This window comes from Sus scrofa, chromosome 13, assembly GCF_054392235.1.
Source record: "Sus scrofa isolate SSC_HxYL_T2T_F1_AM1 chromosome 13, Sscrofa_HxYL_maternal_Yorkshire_Landrace_v2.0, whole genome shotgun sequence".
Classification (NCBI taxonomy): domain Eukaryota; kingdom Metazoa; phylum Chordata; class Mammalia; order Artiodactyla; family Suidae; genus Sus; species Sus scrofa.
This window is the reverse complement of record NC_139395.1, coordinates 81,926,459-81,952,092: the sequence shown is the minus strand read 5'-3', so window position 1 is coordinate 81,952,092 and position 25,634 is coordinate 81,926,459. Positions and strand designations below refer to the sequence as shown.

The window sequence follows — 25,634 nt, the reverse complement described above, 5'->3', positions numbered from 1 at the left end:
GGTCAAGAAGAGAGAGGCTCGTGGTCCCAGGGCTTTGAGAAATCGGTCAGGGGAGCATCATAGGGTGTGTGCTGGGGCCCCTGCCACGATTTCCTTATACCCTGTCTCACAAGCAGCGCCCACAGCCAAAGAGAGGCCTGAGGGCACCCCTGGCTTAAAACACAACTAGGCAAAATAAAGAGGTAAGCTTTTTGATATCATTGGCAGGACTATCAACCTCTGGGAATTCTTCGGATAAGATAAGAAACAGGAATTGGGGACTGACACTCCTTTAGGGGAATCTTTAGGGGACCCATTTCCCCAAGGTCACCCTAGAAAATGCCTAAGCAGGACCCTCTCTATGGGGTCCAGCCCCAGCCCAAGGCTGCCAGCACCTACCACCACCGTTCTTCCCGCAGAGATAAGGGAATCTCCAGACATTGCCCAGACCAATGGCATAGCCCACGCAGGACATGAGGAAGTCGAAGCGGCCCTTCCATGTGTCCCGGTCCGGAAGGTCCGCCGCCTTCTTCTGCACCTTGACCACCAGGGTTTTGGGCTTGTCGTTGGCCACAGGGACCTCGCTGACCTCCGTGGAGATTTGCCCATCGGCCACCTTGCTGCTGTTGGTTGCCATGTCTCGGAGTCTGGATGCAGGGGTCCTGGCAGATGGACGCGCGATGTCAGCTCCAGTCCACGTGGACAGCAGCTTTGCAGCTCAAGGTCACCCTAGAAGAAGAGGGAGCTCGGGTGACAGGCAATGGGGGTATCAAGATGCTAGAGCCGCCCCCACAAAACCCACAAACTAGGGGCCAAAGAGAGCTCTCCCCCAAGCCCTCTTTGTCCTCCAGCCTCTGCTCCCAGAGGAAGGAAAGCACCTTTTGTCTCCAAGGTCAACATGTGAGGATGTGGTCTAGGTGTCTCTGGGGCCAGCGTTGATGCTGGTCGTCTGTGTCATGTACCCTCAATTATGTGTCCTTGTCTGAGAGTAGCCCAAGGTGACCAATCTTCCAAACAGAAATATTAACCGCACCTCCTCTTTGCCTCCCAGGATGCAACTGGGAGATTGTTTGTTCCCTGAGGCCGTAACAGCCAAAGCAGGGGAAGCAATACAGGATCTTACTGTGGGGCTGAACGGGGAGGTGTCCTAGCTGCACTTGGTGGGTGAAGACGGTTTGTGGGCACAGACTCTGATTGTGATCCAAGTCCTCTTTGCCACTATGGAGTTGTGTGACTTTGAGTAAACTTCTTAACCTCTCTGGGCCTCACTCTCCCTTCTTTTATTTATTTATTTTTTTTATTATTGCTGATTTACAATGTTCTGTCAATTTCTGCTGTATAGCAAAGTGACCCGGTCATACACACACACACTTTTTCTCATATTATCCTCCATCGTGTTCTATCACAAGAGATTGGATATAGCGCCCAGCTTCCGATCTATACTTATGACAGATCCCAGCAAAAGGGGATTCTTAGGCCTGGAGCCCAGCCCAGCTCTCAGGCGAGGATAACCTGACACTTGGTCTCCCCCAAATGCTGTGTTTACAGTCTGCCCTGCTTAGGTCTTGAGGCAGCGTGAGATAGAGGACAGCGCATGACATTAGATCAGACCAGTCCTGGGTTCAAATCCCCAGGCTGCCTGACCCTAAGCACTATTCCTGATTGCTCTAGCCTCGGTTTCCCTACCTATAAAATGGGGATAATCCTATCCAGCTGGTAGAATTAATGGCCAAAATGAACTTTAACAGCGGAAAGGGTGCATTGCATCCAATGGGTTCAGAAAGGGAATCCCAGAAATGGTTGCGGATGTTACCTGATGGTTTTCTGTGCTGGGTCAGCTCCACAGCAGCTCCGCCTGCAACCCCAGGTGAGAGCCTGCAAAGCAGAGGAGAAGAGGGATGGTGACCTGGCTGTCAGGGCTGAAGGCAGCCCTGGGCAGAGAGCAGCAGGGGTGCAGGAAGCCTGCCAACATCTATATCACGGACGGAGCCACCACAGTGAGGGTGACTGCAACAAGCATATGCAGCCAGGGGGCGCTGGGAACATGCAGGAGTGGGGACAGTGGGGGGGATGGGCCTGAGCATGCGCACGTCATGGGAAAGACGTTCCATAATTTTATCAGAAGGCAAATCGAAATCAACAGAGGGGGCTGCAGCAGTCCAGCCATGGGAGAGAGAACTATGTTCTGTGAGTGAGGAAAGCAGGTTTTAAAAGTCTATTTAGGTAACAAACAGGACTAGTATCCATGAGGACACGGGTTTGATCCCTGGCCCTGCTCAGTGGGTTAAGGATCTGGTGTTGCCGTGAGCTTCGGTGTAGGTGGAAGACACGGCTTGGATCCCATGTTGCTGTGGGCATGGTCTATGGCAAGTGTAGCTCTGATTCAACTCCTAGCCTGGAAACTTCCATATGCCGTGAGTGTGGTCCTGAAAAGAAAAAAAAACAAAAAACAAAAACACAAAAATAGTCTATTTAGTGTGACCCTATTATTGACCACCCCATCCCCCATCAAAAGTTCATTTAAAAAAACAAAACACTAAACACCAGAAGGATATACATTTTGTTCACAGTGAATACTTTCTAAGTGAGTTTTGTTTTCTTCTCCATGCTTTTCTGGATTTCTGTAATGTTCCACATTAAAATAAAATAAAATAAATAAAATAAATAAAATAAAATACCAGAATAAACTTATGGAACCCTTAGAGCAAAAGGAACATGTGAGTGCTGGTTGGAGCTCTCAGGAGTAGGGGCTGAGTCAAAGCAGCGTGCAGTGTGGGCCCTGGCCCTTGCCCCATCGGCCTCCTCCCCTCAGCTCTGCCCCCTCCCTGGGGAGAGGGGGGCACCCTGTTTGCTGTGCGCCTGTGCCCCCTACCCCCACCCCTCACATGCAGTCCCCGTTACCAAACACCACTGTCTCTTCCTAGAGTTCAAGGAGAACCAGGTCACCTTCGGACAATCCAAGCTTTACCGCCAACCCTGCTTCTTGTTCTCAAGGATGACCCATAGGCTGGTCTTGGGTGCCTGCCTAGATCCTGGCCTGAGCAGGTCAATGGCAGAGGGTACTCTAGACTCAGGCAGGGTGACTGCCTCCTAAATCAGGAACTTCAGGAGGCAGCCAATTGTGTGACCCACCAGCTAGTCTATGGATACGCAGGGGACAGAGCAGCCTCAGGAAAACCTGGAGAGGCTAAAGTAGACCCCCTTTTTGGGGGAAGGCTCAACCATTAACTGTCAAGACAATGATGCCCTTAACCTTGTCTCCATGGTTTAACCTTGTGAGTACCAGCCTCCATATCTGCTCAAAGGATCCAACTGCTTTACACCAGGGCTGTTCACCTGACCCCTGCCAGTCACTTAAGGCTCCTTCCCTGGGAATTTGGTGTGGGGCTGAGAAAGAAGGCCGTCTCTCCAGCAACTTGGGGACTCTGAGAAAGCCATCCTTGGCCCACCTTGCACTCTGAGGAACAGAGAGTTGGTCAGCTGAGGGGGAAGGAGATCAGAGATCAAAAGAATCTGCCAGGCATTCTACTTTGCGGTTCGAGGCTTTCTTACTCTGGCTACATCCCCGCTCTTGGAGTTTACAAAGCCTCACCATGGTCATCAAATAAATTCCCCGTTCTCGCTTCCATTGGCTCAGGGGTTCCTGCTACAGTCCTGAATCTCTGCTCACACTCCCATGTCCTGCGGAAACAGCAACTTCTGGCCTCCACGTTGGGTTTCCTTGTTGATTATCAAGGAGACTCAAGCAACCCAAACTCTGAAATCGAGAGTGGGGGGGGGGGTGCAGCTCTGGCTCAGCCCCCAGCAGGCAGACTAGATGGCAGGGTGTGCTGCATAGGGCAGAACTAAGGATTTCCCTTGAGGGAGCCATTCACGGCTGAGGGGGAAAGAAAGCTCTGGTTCTCCATGAGTTTATTCCATGACCTTCTCCATGCGTATCCTGAAGACCACCTCATGCCAAACCCAGAGAGATCCAAGATGGCAGCTGATCCCAAGATCTCATCACGAGGAAAACACAGGTGTGGTTTCCAGAACTTGCAAATGTATTTGGATTCACCAATGTCTGTAAATTCCCTCTTGGGAGGCTCCACAAGCAGAGCTTTCCTTTCGGAGACATGCAATATATAAGGATCAAGGATGCAAAGCCAGGAATTAATATCACTGATGCTTCTTTGAATGTCCAGACTGAGAAGGTCTGTCTTACAAGGACCACCCTGGGGCTAAATCAGACAGACCTTGGCTCCCTCTGACCTTTACTCACTCTGGGTTGAGTGACATCACGTCTTTGATGCTCATCTGCATAATGGGAGGATAATAACACCTCCCTCCTTGGGCTGTGATGAAGGTTAAATGAGATCATGCCTGTAAAGCATGGGAAAGACAGCCAGGCTCCCAGAGAGGGTGTAGGGAGCACCGGTCGCTATCACCAAGGTGATTGCTGCCATCTGTGTGCAGTTAGGGGCTCTTCACCTGGTTTTTCAGCGTCCCAGAAGGCCACAGGGATGATGATGACATAACAATTTTAACAGTAATAAGAAGAGCAGCTAACATTTACTGAGGGCTTATTATTCAGGCCCTGGAGCATCTTCCAGCACTTTCAGAAGCCAGATAGAAATCAACCTTTTCGTCGCCCTGGGGAATACCAGCTAATAAAAATGTCAAGCCCTCTGATCTCTGTACACCACCTCCAAGTGGTCTGGCTGATCACCCTCGGTCAGTCAGAAGCTGCAAATGGTACCTCTGTATGTTTGGTTAATAAGAAAAAGTAATATTCTACAGTAAAAAAAATCTGGTAAGGAAAAACAATCCAAAACTTCTTAGCAATGGGAGGAAAACAATAAAGGGACTCCTGTTAGTGAAAGAGCTTGGGACCCCGTGTTAACCCAGAGTGGTTCCAGGAAGCTGCCTCGCTCATGCGCTGCACTTGGGGGAAGAGCTGCTTGGGAATTTTAATTCCTGACCCAGATGGTTAACCAGTGGCTTCCGTCGCATTTATAACAGCATGCAGAGAGCACAGACGTGTGCACTTTCCCGGGAAGCGGACCCGCTGTCTTTCTAGAAATTTAATGAGCTCGGATGCAGAAGCAGCCTTTTCACCGCTTCATCCTTCCAGAGACAGGCTCTGGCGCTTTGTGGTCGGAGGATGGCTCTGCGGGTCTGCGGTTGGGAGTCTCCTCCTCTCTCTCCTCCTCCTTTCCCTGCTGGCGGAGCTGGTGGAAGGAGGCCTCATCCCCTCAAGATTTGGGGCATTTTCCAAGGCCTTCCAGGGTCTTCCAACTCTTCCTCATCAAGGGGTAACATTCTGCAGATCAAGAATCCGGCCACACATTCCTCCAGGTCCTTAACGTGCCACCATTAACTGAGTTCCGCCAGAGCAGCATTCAAAAGAGTATAGTTAATGTGAGGCCACAGCGACAAGTCCTCTGTACTCCCTCACCTACTCCTTCATGCCTTCATTCAACAGGCATTCGCTGCACACGTGCTAAGAGCTGAATGGGCAATAGGACAATTGTTTCAAGCATTTTGCATTCCGAACTACGCACTGATTACTGGAGTCTGAATCCATGAACGAACAGGTGCCAGCAGAAAGATTCTGTTCTGTAACTATTTACCAAGGGCCTAATGTGTGCATGGAGCTGGGCTGGACACTTTGGTGGCAAGGATGAAGACGGCCAGGTCCTTGACCTTGACAAGGTCACAGCCTTTAAAGAGAAATCGCTCTGCTATAGCTAGTCATTACACTTTGTGGTAAGTGCTGCAAGAGGGAATGAACTAGATACTGTAGGCCTAGAAGGCGTGACTTAATTCAGCCAGAGAAGGTATCCCAGAGGAAGGGACATTGGAGCTGGGTTTTGAAGGTTGTATAGGTGTTCCTTAGGCTCAGAAAGAGGGAAAGGGCATCCCAAGTAGAGGGAAACTCATGAACAAAAGTAGGGAGGTTCGAAGGTCAGTTTGCGAAGGGCCTTAAAAGCCAGGTTAAGGAACTCAGGGACAACTACAGGGATGGGACAGGGGTAACATGACCAGATTCATATTATAGAAGAAGACTCACTCAGGGAGGCTCTGGGAAGGATGGAGTTAAAGAGATTCGATACAGGAAGGTGCTAAATGTATTCTCATGGCACCCCGTCTTTCCTCGATGTGCATTCTGCGACCAAGTCCTAAAACCACGGATAAAAATGAGGCCAAACCAAGCAGAAAGAATTCATCTGTCCATCCCTGAATGAGGAAATGCTTCATGAGGAAAAGAAAACATGTGGAGTTTGGAAGCTCCAGATCAGGAGTGGCAAAAATGGGTCAAAAGTGGCCCTTGGGCTTGTTTCATTTGGCCTGAACAAAAATATTTTTCAGTTTGAATTAGGAGCCAGAAATGTGATTCTCAGGGATACAGCATTTCAAACAGAGGGAAGAGCAAGTGCAAAGGCCCTGAGGCAGGAGTCAGTGTGGCAGGTCTGAGAGACAGTATGGAGGCCAGGGTGGCTGGAATCCAGGGCGGGAGAGGACAAATCAAGTCAGAAGCAGGCAGGGGTCAGATCATGCAAGATCTCAGAGACCACGGCCAGGAGTTCAGATTTTACTGTAAAGGGGCAGGATAAAGTGGAGGGTTTACGTGGCAGAGGTGGTCTGACTGACATTCGTGTCTCATTCTGGCTGCAAAGGAGCAAGGGTGGAAGCGAGGGGCTCCTTAAGAGACAGGCGTCCAGGAGAGAGAGGGACGATGGTGACGTGAATGGGGGCAGCTGGGGCAGAGAGGGTGAGGAGTGGATCTGTTTTGGAGGTGGGGCCCAGCAGGCCTTGCTGGCCCATTGGCTGTCAGCAGCCCAGCCCTGGGCCAGATGGCAGGCTGGGGGAAGGGGAGCCTGTAGCAGCTGCCTTGGACAATCCCCCTCTGTCCCCCTGCATCAGAGGGATGGGCGGCTGCGTGGGGTGGAAACCCAGGCAGAGGCAGAAGGGCCAAGGCCAAGTCGCAGGCTGCTATTGTCCAGGGCCAGGGCTGGGCCGGAACCCACTGGGTGTGAAGGGGGCCCCACGAAGAGCCAGAGGTAGGGAGGGGCAGCAGGGGCCCCGGGAGTGGGGCTCCCTCCCTCCCATGACGCTGTGCGCACTCCTGCTTTGTTTTGCTCCCGTTCTGTAATTACAGAAATTACAGAGGCTCGCTTCAGACTGCAATCACTCTACTCGCTTTTATTTCTTTTGGAAACTCTGCGGTTGAAGAAAAAAAAATTAATATTGGGTTTGGCAGCATGCCAAGGGGAAACAGAATGCAGTTTATTCTCTGCTTTAGGGAGAAATGCTGGGCTCAGTCAATTGGACAAGGCTTTAGGGAGCATCTGTTGTGCACCCAGACCCACGCCAGCTCCTATCAAGGGAGAGGAGCCAGCATTTATTGAGCACCTACTGTGTGCCAGGCATTTCCCAGGTGCTATGGCATCCAGGCCTCATCCCATCTCTAAAAGCCAAGTGCTAGTTCACTTATCTGACAAATGAGGAAACCGAAGCTTGCCAGCCTTAGGTATTGGAAAGGAATCTCAAATGGTTCAGTGATTCAAGGCCTTGCTACTCCAAGTCTGGTTCTCCAAGGGTGGTATCAGCATCACCTGGCAGCTTGTTAGAAATGCAGATTCCCGGGTCCATCTCCAGACCCAAGGAATCAAAAGCTGCCTTTTAACAAGGTCCCAGGGATTAGGTGCACACGGCAGCTTCAGAGGCAGTAGGTTCTGGGTGCCTCTGATTATTACACGGAGCTTGATTCAAATCCCTGTGTGACCAGTGGCTAGATATTTAGCTTGCTTGAGTCTCAGTTTCCTTATCTGAAAAAGTGGACCTCTTTAGTTAATAGGATTGTTGTAAACTCTGAAGTGAGATAATGCAGGGAATGAGGCCCAGAAAGCAGAGGGCCTGGCACACAGGAAGTGCTTGATAAATAGCAGTTTAGACGGCCATTCAAAGAGGTGAATGGCTAAGGAAGTGCTTTGTAATCAAAAAAACACCCTACAAATGTGAGGACCAATTAATAGCTGAAGATCCAGTTGCAGAAGGTTAGAGGGAGCTGGAAAGTGCAGGTGGAGGGAAGGTGCTGTGGGCAGCCCCTACACACTCGGCCCTGGAGGTCAGGGAAGGCCCCCTGGGGAAGGGGCAGCTGCAGGGGACCTCCAAGGCCTCAGGATCCAGGTCTCAGAGGCCTGAACCCAGTCTGGGGGCAAGGAGTCAATCTTTGCCAGGGTGCAAGCTGCAGGCAAAGGATGGCCACAAGTCCAGGTGGTAGGCCCGCATCCTTGGACCCTCAGCCAGTAGCACTTCAGGTCAGGACCTGGGCAGCCTCCTTCCTGCTCTAGACTTGCTTCATGCCACACTATCTACACCAGGCCTACATGGGCAGTCTGTAGATGAAGAAAAAAGGCCCAGAGAGGGCTGGAGGCTGGTCCAATGCCACACAGCACATGAGTGGTATGATCCTTACCCACACCACCCCAACTCACAGCCCACTGCACACTCTTACTTAAGAAATGAAGGAAGGCAGCGCCACATCTTGGTGCAAACCCCTCAGACACATCCACAAAGCTTAGGGGCCATCTGCAATAGCAAGTATTGAATGCCTATTCTTTACAACATCCCAGTGTGACTTTCAAGTAAGTTTTGTTTTTTCTCCAAGTGTGTGTTTCCTCATCAGGAAATGGGGCCAATGGTAATAAGCACTTTACATAGTAGGAGGACTAGATTTAGATTTTCTAGTCCTGGGCCTGGTCCAGCAAACGCTAAACACATTGAAGCTTAAGTGATTATCAGTCCCATTTTGCAGATGATGGTACTGAGGCTCAGAGAGGTCAAATAACCTGCCCAAGGTCACACAGGACTTAAACCAGGCCCTGTGCTCACCCAGCAGGTGCCTCCCACACATTGGCCTGTGTGAAATTCTCTGAAGCCTTTGGATGTGGCCTATGATCTTCTGAGCCTGCCTGCTGGGTTCTGGGGAGGAAAAGTGGTGATGGCGTGGAGAGGGGTTTGCCTGGCCTCACAGCCCATGACAGACAAGGAAACTGAGGTGTACGCCCTTCCCCTCTGCCTGCAGCCTCAGAGAGCCTGGCCTTTGGGTTTCAAGGGTGCCTCGGAAGCCACAACATATATCAAGGTTAGAGGACGCCCCATGCCCACTAGAGAAAAAAAAAAGGTTTATAACTGCCAGAGGCTTCCTGGACCCATTCAAAGGTGAAATAAGTCATGTGGCTCTTTCCTCTGTGGTTGCACAGGGAGAAGCTCCCAACTCTTCATTAACAAACAAGGAGAGAGAGAGAGGGAGGGAGGAAGGGAGGGAGAGAGAGAGGAGTGTGGGAAGAGAGTGGGCTGGGCGCTCACTTACACGCTAGGGCCTGTTTTAAATGCTTTCAAATGAGCCCCTCTCGCCCCTCCCCCACATTTTACTGCTGGGTGAACCAAGGCAGAGTGAGAGGAAGGGGCTTCCTGAAGGTCTCCAAGCTAGGAGCCAGCAGGCTAGGACTGGGACCCAGGCAGCTGGGCTGCTGTGTCCACACCCTCAACCACTCTACTCTGCAGTCGTCAGTGGGCTGCCGGGGCCCCACCTCTGGGGTGTGGGGGCATGGCAATTCCCTCCAGGGCAACCCCAAAGGACAAGGCCTGCTCTTCTTTATTTTTTTCCTCCCTTTGGCCACCCTGCGGCATATGGCGTTCCCAGGCCATAGATCAGATCTGAACTGCAGTGGTGACCTAAGCTGCAGCTGTGGCAATGGCGGATCTCTAAACCACCGTGGGGGGCTGGGGATCAAACCTGTGTCCCAGTGCTCCCAAGATGCCGCCGATCCCATTGCGCCATAGAGGGAGCTCCAAGGCCTGCTCTTCTTTATAAGAAACCCAAGAGAGGCTGCTGACATGACAAGCTCTGAGGTCTGGCTCCACAAAAGGCTAACTTGTCCCCGTGGTCACACTAGGCAAACCCCACAGGCGTCCTGGGAGCCAAGAGGTCACACAGGATCCTAGCTGAGCAGCTCTCACCAGGCCCCTGGGGGGCTGGGGCTCCAATGAAATTTCCCCGGGGGTGGTGATCCCCTCTGGGGGTCCCCAGCACTCCTCCACCTGCAGTCATAGCCTGTGCTTGGACCAGGGCCTTTCTAGGGGCCAGCAGAGGAGGAAGCGCTATTAGTTTGAAGCTCTGGAGCCCGCACACCCTGGCTGGAATCCTCACTCCACACATCACAGGCTATGTGACCTTTGACAGTCCCTTCCCCTCTCTGTGCCTCAGTTTCCTCCATGTGCAAGGAGAGGAGTCAGACTCTGGCCACTAGCACCTCCTGACTCCTCTCCTTACTCTCAGCCTGCCTGTCTTGCTCACAAAATCAGTGGTTTGCTAACATCTGTTCTGGCCCCTAAATGTCTGCAGTGCCTGACTGCGCACCTCGCTCTGTCAAGGCAATTTTCAATCCAATCCAGCCTGTATTGACTGTGCACCTCAGGGAGCCAGGGCCCACACTGGGTGACAGGGATCAAGATGCCAGTTGGAGTCCGAGCAGTGCCGCCACAGGGCACCGGAGACAGCTGGTGATGGGCCAAGGGTAACCAACATCCACGCGGTAAGTTCCGACACAGCCCAGGGATGGCGCCCTGTTCAGGGGGCCTGGGTTCAGGCAAGAAACTGGGAGACGGTGGCATCTGGGCTGGTGGACAGGGGACAGAAGTGGGGGTATTCTTCATGTAATCACGGGTAGAGAAGCAGGACTAGAATCCCAGCCACAAGCCTAACTGCTTCTGACCCATGCTGGGCAGAGAAGACACGGGAAAAGCAGAACACATCTGGAGACAGTAAAGAGGCTGGCTTGGTTGGCGAGAATCTGGGGTGATTTGGAAAGCATGTCTGGGAAGGTGGCAGTAGCAGTAAGGGGCTCTGAAGGCAGGAAAAGAGGGTGCACTGTATCCTGTCATAACAACGGATCAGGCCAAATGCTTAATCAGGGCTTACTCTATTCAGTGCACTTCAGGGATGATGGTATTTATCTCTCACAGACATGGATTCTGAGGCTCAAAGGAGAGCACGTGCCCAGGGTCCCAGATCCAGGAGGTGGCTGCTGAACTCCCAAGTGTCTGCTTCTAACTGCCCCTCCCTCCCCCCTGGTGGGTGCTGGAGGGGGGAACCTGGAGCCTTTGAAGGTGGGGAGGTTTGCTGTGATGGTGATTTGGGGGTTGGGGCAAGGGGATAGAAGTCCGGTGCCTGAGCTGGGACCACGTGGGGGTGATGGGGAGGCCTAGTCACTCTACACAGATTGGCTTCTACCCCGTCGGCAACTGATTCTTTTGTCCTATCTCCCCAGTTCCACTGTCCCCTCTGTACCAATGGGACCTGGGTCTTCGACTTGCTCAGCTTCCCCCACAGGAGCTCACACGGTGCCAGACACACACCAGCTCTTCCATCCCTGTGGCAGGGGACTTACAAGTTCTTGAGAAAGGTCTGCTTTGGATAAGGTGGACCCGTCTCCAAAGCAGTGGTGTGCTGGTAAGGGGTTAACAGAGAGCTCTGGAAAGCAAGCAGCCGGCCCCATTTGGGGCATCTGCTGCTTTCTGTGGTATCCATGTTCATACGACAGCCAGGTACGGGGTGCTATGAGGTCACCGGATGGGGAAGAGATGAGCCTCATTGGCTCTTGATTGCTTCCCTGTAAGGGAAGCCTGGGACGTGGAAGATGAGGGGGAAGAGGGGAGAGGGAGACAGGAGGGGAGCAGCAGGGTGATGGGGAGAAGGGGCCAGGAGGCAGAAGGGAGGAAGGAGAAAAAGGCTGGCAGGCAGGGGACATGGGTGTGCTGATTTCGTGTGTGCTGCAGAGGCTCTGCTCTGTGATCTCGGGAACCTGCCTGAGACCCCGAGGAGGGACGGAGCCTGTGTCTTAGACACCTGTGGTTGGCAGAACCCAAGGTCACAAGCAGTTGAGGAGCTGTGCCTGGAGCCCAGGCTGCAGCCCCCACACCCACCCCTGCTGGCCTCCTCCAGCCGCTTTAAGTGGATGTGCCCTGGGCCAGCCCATAGGTCTTGGCCCTCCAGGGCAGGCTGCAGGCACCCTGAAAGCCAAGGGTCCGTCCTTTGGGCCCTCGCAGCCCTGTTCCAGCTTCCATCCCTCTCCCTCCCTCCCTCTGCCTATGTGGGGAATTCTGCAGATTTGACTTCAGGGGCTGCCTGGGGCAAGGCCCTGCTCCACTGGCCAGAAAGGATGAAGTCAGATCAGGAAATAAGAGGGGCATGATGCCCACCTGGCACTCTTTTATATCATTCTCTGCCTTTTAAGACACACTTGTAGGAAAACCCTGAGGTTAAATAACCGTTCTCTCCTGTTCAAGATGTGCAGCATGAAGGACTCTGAAGGGCAGCAGGATTAAGGCCTTTTAAGAACTCAGATTTGGGAAAAAGAAAAACAGAACGCTGCAGGGACTGGCTGAACTAAATGGTGATCCATACCAAGGCGCACGCAGACGCACAGCCAAATTGGAGAGCTGACTGCGTGCCACAGAATGGTACTTGGGTGATGGTGGCCCTGGGTGGTTCCATGGTTCCTTACCAAGCGTCCACACCTGGGACTCCATTTCCTCCTCTTGACAACTCTGTAGGCTTTGTCAACCCCATTCTGGCTGGTCACATGCACACCAAAGCCCCAAACACAGACTGGACTAAGATCACAAAAAGTCACAATGAGAACCAGCGGGAGATCTCAAACTAGTGCCCCGCAGGCCAAAGGGGTCCCACACATGTATTTGGTTGTGTGCTTTGGGGAGGGAGAGTGGGTGTGTGTTTTCCAGTTTACTGCCAGTCCTACTGTGAGCATCATCTTATTCCTGACCTCTCTACTCATCGTTTTGACCCGCCTGACCAACCATGGCCTATGAGTTGGCAACCTTAACATAGAGGGCACAGTCTAGCCACTCTAGAGAGCTCTTTCTCAGAGTGATAGAGGATAGGTTACCGTTGCCCCTTTCCTAGGAAATACACAAACCTCCTGGAGGTGGGGGTGTTTAAACAAGGATGATCAGTATTAGGAGTTTATATTTGGGATACAATAAATCCTATTGTTCTTTTAGTACAGCTCAGTTGGCTTTTTTTTTTTTTTTTTTAATGTTGAGAGACACTGCTTAAGAATATTTTGCAAGAATGAGGAGGGTGTGTATTTTCAGAGTCGATGCAGGGTCAGATTCTTTGGTCTTGGATATTTCCTACGAGAGAAAACTAATTGTATTTTTTAAAAGACTCAAACAAATGCTCACTTAAGCCAATGCATCTGTTCCCGATTCATTCACTAAGCTTTCTAAAGGAATTTTTATAGTAGGAATCCCCCTTTGTCAAGGGAACAAATCCCATGCAGCAAGAATAACTTCTCCATTTGGGAAAAGGGGATTTTTAGTTGAGTAAAACATTCTTGAATTCCATGAACATGAAGAAACTCACTTGGATGTCAGCTGTGTTCAGAGGTTTATTTGTCATGAGCCAGGTCAGAACAGGGCAAGAAAACCTGGCTTTGAGTCCCAGTGTGGATGTTGTGTGACTGCAGAACCTAAGTCTGAAGTGACGATGGCTATGGTTATGGCCACCGTGAGGATGACATGGGATTCTACGGAATGTGGTTAATACAGAGCCTAGTACCAAGTATCTGCTTGACACCTGGCAGAAATGATAATAAATCACCTGTGTGGGGCAATTTTTTTTTAAGAGCTATATGGGGAAAAAAAGGTCTGGGCAGAATGCCAGTTACCTTAACCCACAGGCAGTCAATAAAGGAGAATTGTGGAGCCGCCAGCAGATGCCGATCACATCAAATCCTCAGGGCAAACATCTTTGAACATGGTTCCTCAGGTGGACATTGGTACCTAGCCCTGCAATTAGCACATCTGTTCAAATCCCATTAAATGTCAACTATCTTCACGTGCCCATGGAATGAATGTCCCTACACTCTGCTGCTTGCATAGGATGGAGGGGTCAGAGCTGGGGGTCCTGGGCTCACTGACGAACCCTCCCTTTCTGGGAATCTGGGGACAGGGTGCCACTGTGGGGGTGGATCTGGTTTGTGGTAACAAACAAAATGGTGACTTGCCTCTAATCAGGACCCCAGCTCTCACCATTGCTTTGGAAACAGCCAAGTGCCTGAGTCCAGCACCTTCTTTCTGCATCCAGAACGGAGTGGGGTTGTCTGCCAGCTCGCCTCATATCTTTGCCAGCATGCAAATGATGTACTTTGGGGTTTCTCGGGGTGTTAACCCCATGCTCCCCAACCCCAAATAGCGAAATGAATATATTGCACCAGCAGTTCGGGACAGAGAAATGCAGAGTGGAGGTGACAGGACCTAGGGCTCAGGGCCCTGGGTCATCTGGTCAGTGGGCCCAGAGCAAACACGACTTCCCCCAGTGTGGTTCGTGCATAGGCTTTCTGGGACAGTCCATTTACAGTGAGGTGCACCAGTCATGCTTTCCAAAGACAAAGTACATATGCATATTTTGGGGGATGGGGGCTGCTGGTTTGTTTTGCTGATAGTCAGTAGCCTGGAATGAAGATCCCTGTTATTTATGGCTCTTGTACTCGTGTTAACTGGCTTCACTCTCCCAATACCACACATGACAAGCTGATACACAGCTGGGAGCTGACTCTTTTCTGAGCCTCTTCTCCTGGGTTAATAACAGCGATGGCAGATGCCCAGCAGTAGGGCTTGATGCTCTACCCATCTTACCTTATTTGGTCTCCTAACAATCATTGGAAGTAGGTCTGTTATTACCCATTTTGCAGATGAGGACTGTGAAGCTCAGAGAGGTGAAATGACTTGCCCAGAGTCACACAGCTAAGAAGCAGGAGGGTGGACTTCAACTTTGGACATTGTGTTTCTCACCCCTCTTGGGCTGGAATGGTTGCTCCTGGCCCATCAGAAGCTCCATGTTTGAGATGCTCCTCAATAGTCTCTAGAGAGGTCTAGGTACCCTGAGCACACCACGTGCCCAGCTCATCAACACCCTCCTCCTCGCCCTGCCCCCTCCCAGGCCCTCTGTAGCCTAGACCTTCTGCAGCTGCTGGGGGTCTGAATCCCAACCCTGCCTTCTGGCCAGGTGTGTGACCTAAGTGAAGCCATGTCACCCCTCCACACATCACTCTGCACCTCCACTGAGTAAAGGAAATTATCCCTTTCTGCAAGGTTGTAGCAAGGACGCTTCCTGGCAAAGTGACCTTCTCAGCAGCTGCCCCCACCCAGAGCCTTTTTCTTGGGGAGGCTCAAGCCCTAGACACAAGCCCCCAACTCTCTTGCTCGCTAGACTGCTCTAGCAGCTCCCAAATCAGCATTCAACACACATCACTCTGCCTTGTGCAACGCCATTATCTCCCGAGGACACAAGATCCGTTGTCATGGCAACCAGAGTCCTTCCACCAACTCTATTTAATAATTTCTCAACAGTGAAGCTGGGCTGGCTTGGGTTAGGGGTTAGGAAAGAGCACTTGGTTAGGGGTTAGTAGCTCTGGTTCCTAGCACCTGCAGGCTAGGACTCCTCCTCTCTAGGCTTCAGTTTAGCCACCTGTAACAGAGGAGCCTTAAATGGGTGGGTTTTGTGATGTTCTCTGGCCTAGGAAATCCTAAGAAATGGCTTTTGAGGTTCAAGAAGCAGGGGGAAAGGGACCAGACCTACTGGAGAAGGTTGAAGGTTTGAGTGATACTTTTAATCCACAAGAATAACCGGAAGTTGCCTTTGGTGACACTGCCCTCTCCTGCTGAACTGCCTCTCAAATGTTATTTTTCTGACCATGCAATCTCTGCAACCTGATTGGTTTAGGGCTAGGGGTGGTTCAGAGACAGGGTTGCCTGCAGCCATCACACCTCACTGTGCCCAATTTGCATATATGCAAACTGAGGCTCTGGGAGGGCAATGGGTTATCCATGGTCACCAGCAAGTGGCAAGTCCAGCTATCCAGAAATGCCAGGCTGGTGCTGCCTAGGGAAGTGAGCCAGTCCTCCTACCTGTCCCTCTGCTCCTTTCAGCCCACAGCTAGTCTTGCTCTGGCTCCATCCGTGTGGCCTCTGGCTCTCACTTAAGGAGTCATGGAGACAATCAAAAGCAAGAGGTAAGTCCTTGCTATGTGTCCCCAATTATGCTGTGCATCTGAGACACCTGAAGACACAGTATTCCTGCTCCTAGGGAACTTAACGGCTTTGACCGTGAGCAGCTATTTGGAGGACACAACCAGTACCTGGTTTATCTCCATCATGCATAGTAGGGCTCAAAGTTTTATCTGGTCCAGTTGTTTGCCCACATCTGCCTCTCACTCCACCCCCAGAAGTCTCATAGAAAATTTCCCAGAGCGTGAATTTCCCAAAGTGGTGCAGCGGAAACGAATCTGACTAGGAACCATGAGGTTGAGGGTTCGATCCCTGGCCTCGCTCAGTGGGTTAAGGATCCAGCATTGCCATGAGCTGTGGTGTAGGCCACAGATGCAGCTCAGATCTGATGTTGCTGTGGCTCTGGCGCAGGCTGGCAGCTGTAGCTTCGATTAGACCCCTAGCCTGAGAACCTCCATATGTCGTGGGTGCAGCCCTAAAAAGCAGAAAAAAAAAAAAAAAGGAAAATCTCCCAGAGCGGTCACCAATGCCCCACCCCAGGAGACTCTGCAGACCCTGTGCTGAAGAGGGGGCCAGAGTGAACAAGGCTTTGTGACTCCTGGCTGGCTCCGAGGTTGGGGAGGGGGCAGTTCTGCCTTGGCGCGGGCTGATGGCACCACTTTTAGGCAGAGCCATTGCCAGCCTAGTGGTGCTATGTAACTCCTCTGGGGCTGGCGTTTTCATTTAATACCCTCGGCATAATTAACAGTGCTGCATCTGCTCTGTCATTAGTGGCATTCACTGCCATTTGGAGAAAGGGCTCTTAGTTTCCCAGTCATTAGTCTTGGGGAGGCTATTATGGGGAAATGGAGGAGGAAGTGGGGCGTGCAGCCTCCCTTTCCCCCCTTGGAGAGCTGGCGCCGGGCAAAGAGAGCAGCCCATCGACCTGTCTAGTCCAAAGCCCTTGGCTTTATGGACTGAGAAAGCGACACCCAGATTAGAGAAGGACCCAGTCCACAGGCAGCCTGCATGGGACATGTCTCTCTCACCACTTTCTGGGGTCTGCAAGCCCTGGCCCTGGGTCTCCCAGTGTGTGTCAGTCAGCAGGGCAACCTTGGGCAACCAAGTGAGCACCCTGGGCTTGGTTTCCTACGGAGGATCCCAGGACACGGCAAGTGCTGGGCTCAGTGCCCGCGTTGCAGTCAGAGCTCAAAACTGGGGCTTGTAGGGACCTGATGATTTGGTGTCACCGTGCTGAACCAACCTGTTAATAATGTACACACAATACATGAGTGCATTTAAATTCCATCTTTTCATCTCTTCAGCCAGATGACTTCTTCCTCATCCCTAAGCCATTTTTTTTTCTTTTTTAAATCATAGGAGGGTCCTTGACCTCAAGCTCTGGCAACAGCCACAAAGAGTGCTAGGAGTCTCAGTTGGCTGCAAGGGTTGGACGCAGGATGGGGAGCATACAGCGCCTGGGAAGCGATGGCCTCTGACTGTGTCATTTTTGTTTTGTGTTGTTTATCCTCTCTCTCACTGAGTCAAAGCTCCAAGCCCCCCACTACAATCTCCTCTCTGGGTGGTGTGGGAAAGCACAGGGGGCTGGTACCTTCAAGACCTGGCTTTGAACTCTGATATGTAATCCCTCCCTGGACCTCGGGGTCATCCTCTGGCCAATGGGGACAACACATCCATCCCCTAGCATCCTTCTTACCAGCCTCTGACAGCCCACAACTGGTTCCCCTAGAGGTGCTCCCTTCCTGGTGGTCAGGGCTGGGCTGGCCACTCAGCCAGGGGACATGTGAAACCCTCAGGTTTCCTTACCTCACCCAGAACTCGTGAGAGTCCACACTCTTCAGCATGGGCAGCAGCCCAAGGGCAGAAGGGAAGGGGGTCATGGCCAGGGTCAGTGATTTTCATCCCACGCCCCACCCCTTCCCTTCCCTCCTGGCTGGGCACGACTCAGAACCACAAAGCCACTCCTCCAGGAGGTCCCAAATGCTGAGGCTCATATACAGACACTTCCACATGCTTTTCCTCATTACCAAGGCCCTTAGATCCTTTGAGATGGTCTCTTGGGGTCCCTGGTGTTTATTTTCATCCAAATCCACCTAGATAAGCACAATTGTACACGTGCTCATGCATTTGAGTGCAATCATCCTTCTTTTCCCATCCTGCATCAATGAGCATACTCCAGATCCCAAATGCTGAACATGACGGAGGAGACATTTGCCACTGTCTGGAGCTCAGATGAAGCTAGAAGACGATCTGGGGCCCTTTCCTCAAAATCTCACACCGTCCAACAGTCCTGATCCCCGTGTTATGTTCTACCTCCTACAGATGGAGGCTCCTCTGGGTTCCTTCTAAGGGGCTACTTGGTGAATTTGGATTTAGACTTAGTCAAGGCAGCCACCCTTAGCTGGAAAACCTGAGGTCAGGGATGAGGGTGTTCAGGGCTTGCTGGGCCTGTTTTCTCATCCAAAAGACAGAGATGATAATATTAATTTCACTTGGAGATCCTAGGGCACTTGCAAACATCAATGGAAATCATGTTGTGAAATTCTACTTAAGTGTCAAGTGTGTTTGTATTCACGTGTGTGCAAAGAGGTCTCATCTGAGTCAAGGTCGTTCTGATTTGGGTTTTTTGAGAAAAGGAGCCCTAGAAAATCCCTTTTTGTTTGACAGAGGACTCTTCTCCAGGCTCTCAGAGACCATATTTTCTTCCCCTGTAATACTTCATACAGGAGCAAAAGGAAAAACAGCCACAAGAGTCCCCCCCCCCCCGCCTTTTTTCAAACTTAGAAGTGCTGTTCTGATGACTGGGAGAACTGTTATTAGTATTCAGTTCCAGAAAACTGCAATACTGATACCAAATGTCATTTCTCACCTCCTTGTGGCTGCTGACTTCTCCCTGCACAGAACTTCCTTACCAAACAATAAAGCCATGAAAGCAACCTGCTGTCGGTGTCTTTCAGGGCATCTTTGACCTTGAACGTCCCTCTGGCCAGAACTCAGTTATCTCCAGAACTGGCATATAACACTGATCTTGCAGACATAGTGCAGCTGACAGGTGGGCAGAGCTGCAGGTCACTGAAGCAGCCACTAACTCCTGCGTCCTCCAGCCTGGCTTGTGAGCCAGGATCCCATCCAGCCCCAGAAGCTAGGGGTCCTTTCTGCAGCCAGGAGGGCCCCTGGCCCCCTAATGTGGCCCATTCCACCTCCTGCACACCCCCAGCTTATAGCGTGCCACAGCCAATCACTCTGCAAGACCTGGCCTCCTTGTAATTTCCAATTTGTGAGAAATGTAAAAATAGAAGGCCGTTCGCTGCAGGCAGCTCGCATCAAATCAGATGCCACTTTCATGTCATGTCAGATCATGGTAAACAGGACTGATGACTTCCTCGGCTGCTCTCTATGGCTTTCAGAGCAGCAAGAAGGTGGTGACAAAAGGGGGGCCACCCTAGAGTTAGGGAAAGGTGGCTGGGTGCACAACATCAACACCAGCTTGAAATGAAGCCAGAACATAGGTCACAAATATCCCATACCAGGAGCACCTGAGTGCGAATCTCAGTTCTGCAACCTCACAGCTAAAGATCTTGCGTACAAGTTCATCTCTCTGTGCCTCAACCTCTCTAGTCACCAAATAGCAGTTATTGGGCCACAGGCCTCCTGAGCTGTGGCAAAGCTCAATTGATGGAACGAACCGGGAAATGCTTTTTAACTGCACAGCTCCTTAAATGGGGCACTGCGGTTCTTGCCAAGCCAGCAAGGCCAGGGCCTTTTCCGTGGCAGGAGTGTCAGCATGTGGCAGCTGCAACAGGGTTCCAGGGCCACTTCCCAGCCCAACAATCTTGTAGCAGGTGGCTTACCCTCTCTCCTTAGTTTCCTCATCTTTACAGGGACAGTTCTACTATGTAGCCCGTGGGGACTTGTGAAAATTAAATGCAGTGCTTCCACACAAGCACTCAGCAGACTTCCTGGCAGATCATCAACTTGCAATAAGGCTTAGTTATTACTGTTATTGATGACATTATCATTGGAACAACATTTAGTGTTGTTCCCCCCCCCCCATTTATTACTAGATCCAAGTCTGTGCTGAAATATCACAGCTTGCGTTCACACCTACCGTCTCTGCCAGGCAACCCTGTCTCCACAATTAGCCAGCTTCCCCCTGACTCCCAGTCCCTTCCCTGGCTCCGGAAGCCCTCAGGTAAGCCCACAGTGGAGGTGCTGGATGTTCACCAAGATCAAGGAGGCATATTTCCTGGGATGCCTGATTTGGGGATCCACATCAGGCCTCCCAGCCTTTCCCCCTCTCAAGTACCAGGCTCTTCCCCTCCCTTCCAGCCCGTGGGTGCTGGGCCCATTTTAGGAGCTGGTGCTGAGGAATGCCACGGAGCAATGGATGAACACCTGATGATGGGGGGGGGGCGGGGGGAGGCGGGGGAAGGTTGCTGCTCTCACAACTGTTGTCAATTCAGGGTTGTTTTCATTAAGGCAGGGGCTGTGCTTGGCCCTGTTGAATTGCAGGGGCAGTTCTAATACCGGCAAAGCCAGGCCGGCTGACACATCATTTCTGTTTGAGGAACAAGGTGATGAAGAGCCTCTAACTGGGTTTAGTTTTGGAGCTGTGGCTGAGGGGGAGGGCTTAGGTGAGCAAAGGAAGGAATTGTTAGGCATACCTCAGGCCAGGTGATGGGGAGGGGCTCAGGCACGCTACCTGCTCCCAGGGACAAAGGGGATGGACTTCAGGAAGCAGGGGGACTAGAGGTGATGGGCAAGGCTTCAACTGGGGCTGACACTCAGCCGATGATCCATATATCACAAGAAAGGCGGAGGGGAGACATAAAAGAAATCTCCAAATTCCAAGTGGCTGGGGATGTCTCTATCTCAGCTACTGAGCTCACGAGCCAAGTACTGGAACAACATCTTTATGTGAAGGCAAGAAGCTCCCTGACATTTGGGCTTTACTTAATGTTGCTCTTAGCATATACCAGGAAGGCGGGCAGTCCCGAGGGGCCTCACTGTCAGTCATCAAAACCTGACCATCACCCCAGCAGCACACTTTATGGAGGTGAAAACCAAGGCCCAGAGACCCAGCAACCAGGCAAAGAGTTGGCCTGGAAGTCAGAAGATTGGTGTTCATATCTCTGCCCTGCCTCCTCCTGGCTGTGTGACCTTGGGCAAGTCACTGCCCCTCTCTGTGCTGCAGTTTCTTCACCTCTCAAGTAGGGGATTAGAAGAGTACCTGCTGCACAAGGTCACTGTAGGAATTGTGGGCTGGGCACATTGGGTGCTTTCGGTACTCCATCCCTACCTTCCCACGGGGACGAGAACTTGCCCAAGGTCACAGAAGAAAATGGCAGGAGCCCAGCTCAAAGCCAGCTTGTCCAGGGCTCATTCCTGGCAGTGGTCTCAGAGACCACATTTCACAGCCTTCCTACTCAGTGACACAGGTAGGTCCATGCTGGTGCTGTCCTCACCACCCATCCATGCAGGCTTTATTCTAAGACATTTACTGAGTGCCTGCTTGGTGCTGGGCCCCGCATAAACAAATCCACAGCATTTGGAGCCTGGTTGCCAGGCACGTGAAATCCGGGGAGAGACTGAGCTATTGTGCGTCTTTCAGCTTGGAGGGACCTGCTCTTTCCTTTACCCTCAGAGCTGCCTCCTCCTTGGCCCCCAGACACCCCTCCCAGCCCCATCCTCAGTTCCTGGGGGATCCAGTTCCCCCTGAGCCTCCAGCCCTGGACTTAAGGATAGAACAGGAGCAGAGATGGTCCTCACTTCTCTCCCACAGCAGCTGCTTTTCCCATGTAATTCTTTGGGATCACCCCACTCTCCAGATGCTCTGCCAGACAAGCCCGGCTGCATCCCACTGCCTGGGACTCTCTGTTTGTCCTCCAAGGACTGGCCATTGAGCCAGCGCTTGGCTAGAGAGAGAGAGAGAGAGCGCTTTCTTTGTTTGCTGCCTGCCTGACAATTTATTTCTGAGGTTCAAGGGAAGCTCAGCCATTTTGCCCCGTTGCTCTGGGAAAAGGTCCCTTTCACTTCTCCTGGGACTTTCGCCCCTAAGGGCAAGTTCTCCTCTCCCTCCTGTGCGTGGGGGAGGGTGTGAAGCTGCTCTGACCAGGACAAGAGCAGGGGCTGGATCAACCCTTCCTGGAGAGTGCTCCAAAGAGCAAGAGAGACAGAGTTCTGATGCTTGTAAGTCCCACTGAAACTCCTTTGTTCTGGAATTTGGGAGTCAGGATATGCTTTTCAGACACCCTTATGAATGCATTTCCCCCAAAGTTCCCAAAGAGAGAATCTAGGCAATACCCAGCACCCAACACCCCCTCTCTTGCCAAGCACCCACCTTGTGTGTCACAGAAAAATGAAGGTCAACCTCAAAGTCCACTCAGCCTGATAGAGTCGCTGATTTGGGGGTGTCATCAAAGCTCAGGAGCCATTTTATTCAGTGCCTTCCCCCCCTCCCCAGCTCTTCATGAAGATGAGGCTGAGCTTTCTGGGAGAGGGAGGGAGAGCTCATGCCCCACATTGGGAAGAAACAGCATTGCCACTGGGCTTTTAAAAATCCAATTTTCTCCTTGGGGTTCACGTCTATTTTGGGGAGATTAGCTCAGAGCCTCCGAGCCAGGCTGCTGGGTCTGAGTTCCTTGTCTGAGAAGCAAGCTAAGCTAGAATGCGACATCTGTGGGTGCCAGCTGTAGAGATGAGTGGGCACAAAGGGACCACGTATGAAGACCTGCTGGTCACTGCCCCGCGGAAATGGCGCGGAGCAGTTGCCCCCCTTTCCAATTCCCAGAAAGTAAATGCCAGGACATAAGGCAAGAAAGTGAGCATGGTCCCCGCGGTAGCAAGGAGACAGTCCTCAAACCTTCAGGAGGACCCCGCTCACCCCATATTCCTCCGGGAAAGGAGTGGGAAGAGTGCGAGCGCGAGCTTCTGTGCGCTCAGCTCAAGCCCAAGCCATGGTGTGCTTTCTAGGCAACATTTCTTGAGAGACAGAAAGGAGGTGTCCCGTTCCCCAGTCGCCTGCTCCCTTAGCCCTCAGAGAATAGAATGGGGGCACAGCTCGACCTTGGTGCAGCTGACCCCAGACGAAGTGGCGCACAGCTCCCCAAACGCTATCATTCTTTCCAGGGTCCTCCACCACCCTCTGGGGATGAACCCGGCGCTTCGACGGCTCCAGCAGAATTGAGCGCCAACTAGAAACCAAGCGGCCCGCGACCAGGAATGGGCTGATTCTCGAGCTCCTCATGTGAGTTCTCCTGGCCCCCCGCGCTTCCCGGGGGGATGGCCGGGACGCGCGCTGACGGTCGGAGAGGCGCCCCAGGCTCCTTGCTGTGGCCCAAGGCCAGGCGAGCAAGGCGCTGGAATCTCCATGTGCCCGACCCCACATCCCTCCCAGCCGGCGGCGGCTTGGGGCGCCGGACTGCGCTGTCTGGCAGTCCTAGGCTCTACGCCCCGCGCCCCGACGCCGGCCGTCCGTTCCTACCTGCGGCCCGGGCTGCGCTGCCCGCGGCGGGCGCTGCGCGGGCAGCTCGGCCGCTCCGCTGCGTTCCCGGCTCCTCAGCTCCGCGACTATCGCCCGCAACCTCGCCGCTCGCTCGGTCTTCCGAGGGCGGGCGGAGGCACGCGGGGAAGAGGGGAGGGGAGCGCGGAAGGGCAGGGGGCGGGGCCGGGGCGCCGGAGCCCGCCCACCTCGGGGAGGGGCGCTGCCGCACCGCCCGCCTACCGCCCACCGCGCGCCCCCGGCCGGGCCGCCCCTCCCGCATCCCTTCACCCTTCTCCTTTCCTTGCCTTCTCCTCTTTCCTCTCTGTTGTTTCTCGCTTCCACTTCTCTTTTACATCTCTCTTCCCTCTCCTCTTTTATCCTTTCTTCTCTCTCTCCTCTCCCTCGCCTGCTCCCCTCTCCGCCCCCCCCACTTCTTTTTCCTTCAGTCTGGTGTCCTCTTCCCTGCTTTGGCCAGACCGTCCGGATATCTGTGTCCCAGTCCTTTTCCACATGGATATCCCTCTTGGCTTTTCTCTTTCCAGCCTTGCCGATTTGCTTATGTTGGTCTTTTTTCTCTTTCTCTGTCACCCTCTTCTCTCCCTGGAGATCACAAGGCCCCTGCAGTGTGAGTGAGGGGCGGGCTCCTGTCACCTCTCTGCTCTCCTCCCTGGGGCAGCCTCCCCCTGCCTGTTACACGGAACCGTTTCTGACCTGGGGTGACCAGGCTCTTGGTACCAGGCTGAAGGTGTGCACATGGCAGGGAGGGGCGGCTTGGGAAGGACCCCCTGTCGGCGCTCAGGGCTCCGTGGTGGAGACACAAGTGGCTATATGTGTGGATGGACAGATGGATAAACAGATGATTAAAAAGGGAAACCCAGCCTGGAACAACACCCAAGGACGGCAGCAGAACTAACCCCCCCTCCACTTCCCCACCAGATAGCCTCCTCTGCACACCCAGTGCTAGAGGACTTCCTTCCCCTTGCCAAATCCTAACCCTTGACCCCTTTCACAAAGGCTCCTGGGAATGGGTCCACGACTACCTTTCTCTCTGGGTACCTTATGGACTCACAGAAATGATTTCCTTCTCTCAGCCTTGACCTACTCTTTGCCTCCTCTCTCTGAATCCAGGGCTGGCATTTGCTGATTGACTCCCTGTCCTCACCCTGTCACCTACCCTGGGGTCCCACAATACCCAGTGCTCCCAAGGTCACCGTGACTGCCCCATCACTTTCCCACATTCTCACCTATGAGTGTGGAATCTTTTTTTTTTTTTTTTTTTTTTTTTTTTGTCGTTTTAGGGCTGCACTCATGGCATATGGAAGTTCTCAGGCTAGGGGTCAAATTGGAGCCATAGCTGCCAGCCTATACCACAGCCATAGCAACATAGGATCTGAACCACATCTGTGAACTACATCACAGCTCATGGCAATGCTGGATCTTTAGCCCACTGATCAAGGCCAGGGATCGAACCTGTGTCCTCATGGATGCTAGTCAGATTCGTTTCCACTGAGCCATGATAGGAACTCCCAGGTGTGGAATCTTGAAACCTTACTTAACCCATCCATTCCTCCCCCATAACTACTCACCAGCTTCCATGTGCTTATGACCTCCCTCTGTACCTCAAGTAAATATTTACTGAGCTCCTTTTATTTGTCAGAAACTATCCTGGGCTCTGGAGACACCATGGTGAACAAAACAGGCCGCAGACCCCAAGGTGGTTCTGGTCCAGCCTGGGAGACAGGCTTCTATCAAATAACCACACAAGCCCAGACTGACAAACTCTGCAGGGAGCACACATTTCAGGGGATCCCAGCCCTGCTTGGGATGGGTGGGGAAGTCCTCAAGTACCATTTGAGCTATGACTGAAGGATGAATAGACACCATCTGGATGGAGATATGGGGCACAGATTTGAGCAAGGATATGAGGGCAGTAAAAATAGAAGCTAGTTTTGCTTATCTGATATTCATTTTAGCTAGCTCAGGTGATAGCATCTCCACTGTGATTTGGGAAACTTCCCCTCCTCCACTCACATTCATATGGTTTGGTGGGGTTCCCTCTTTTCAGAGGTGGGCAAGTGACCCAGGTACAGCC

The 25,634-nt window shown here is 52.4% G+C and overlaps 1 protein-coding gene across 2 annotated transcripts in view; it reads right to left on the bottom strand.

Moving 5' to 3' along the window:
* Positions 1 to 23,633, bottom strand: part of SLC6A1 (solute carrier family 6 member 1) — a 42,266-nt gene extending 18,633 nt beyond the window's left edge. Inside the window, exons 1-3 of one of the 2 annotated variants that reach the window (XM_021069340.2) lie at positions 23,543 to 23,633; positions 1,793 to 1,854; positions 379 to 708 (exon numbers count right to left, since the gene is read on the bottom strand). In XM_021069340.2, the coding sequence (XP_020924999.1) occupies positions 379 to 616 (238 nt within the window). In that variant the 5' untranslated portion in view covers positions 617 to 708; positions 1,793 to 1,854; positions 23,543 to 23,633. Of the gene's footprint in view, positions 1 to 378; positions 709 to 1,792; positions 1,855 to 22,399; positions 22,531 to 23,542 lie in introns of those variants that run through there. The other variant, XM_021069341.2, reaches the window with a different exon arrangement.
* Between the last annotated feature and the right edge of the window lie 2,001 nt (positions 23,634 to 25,634).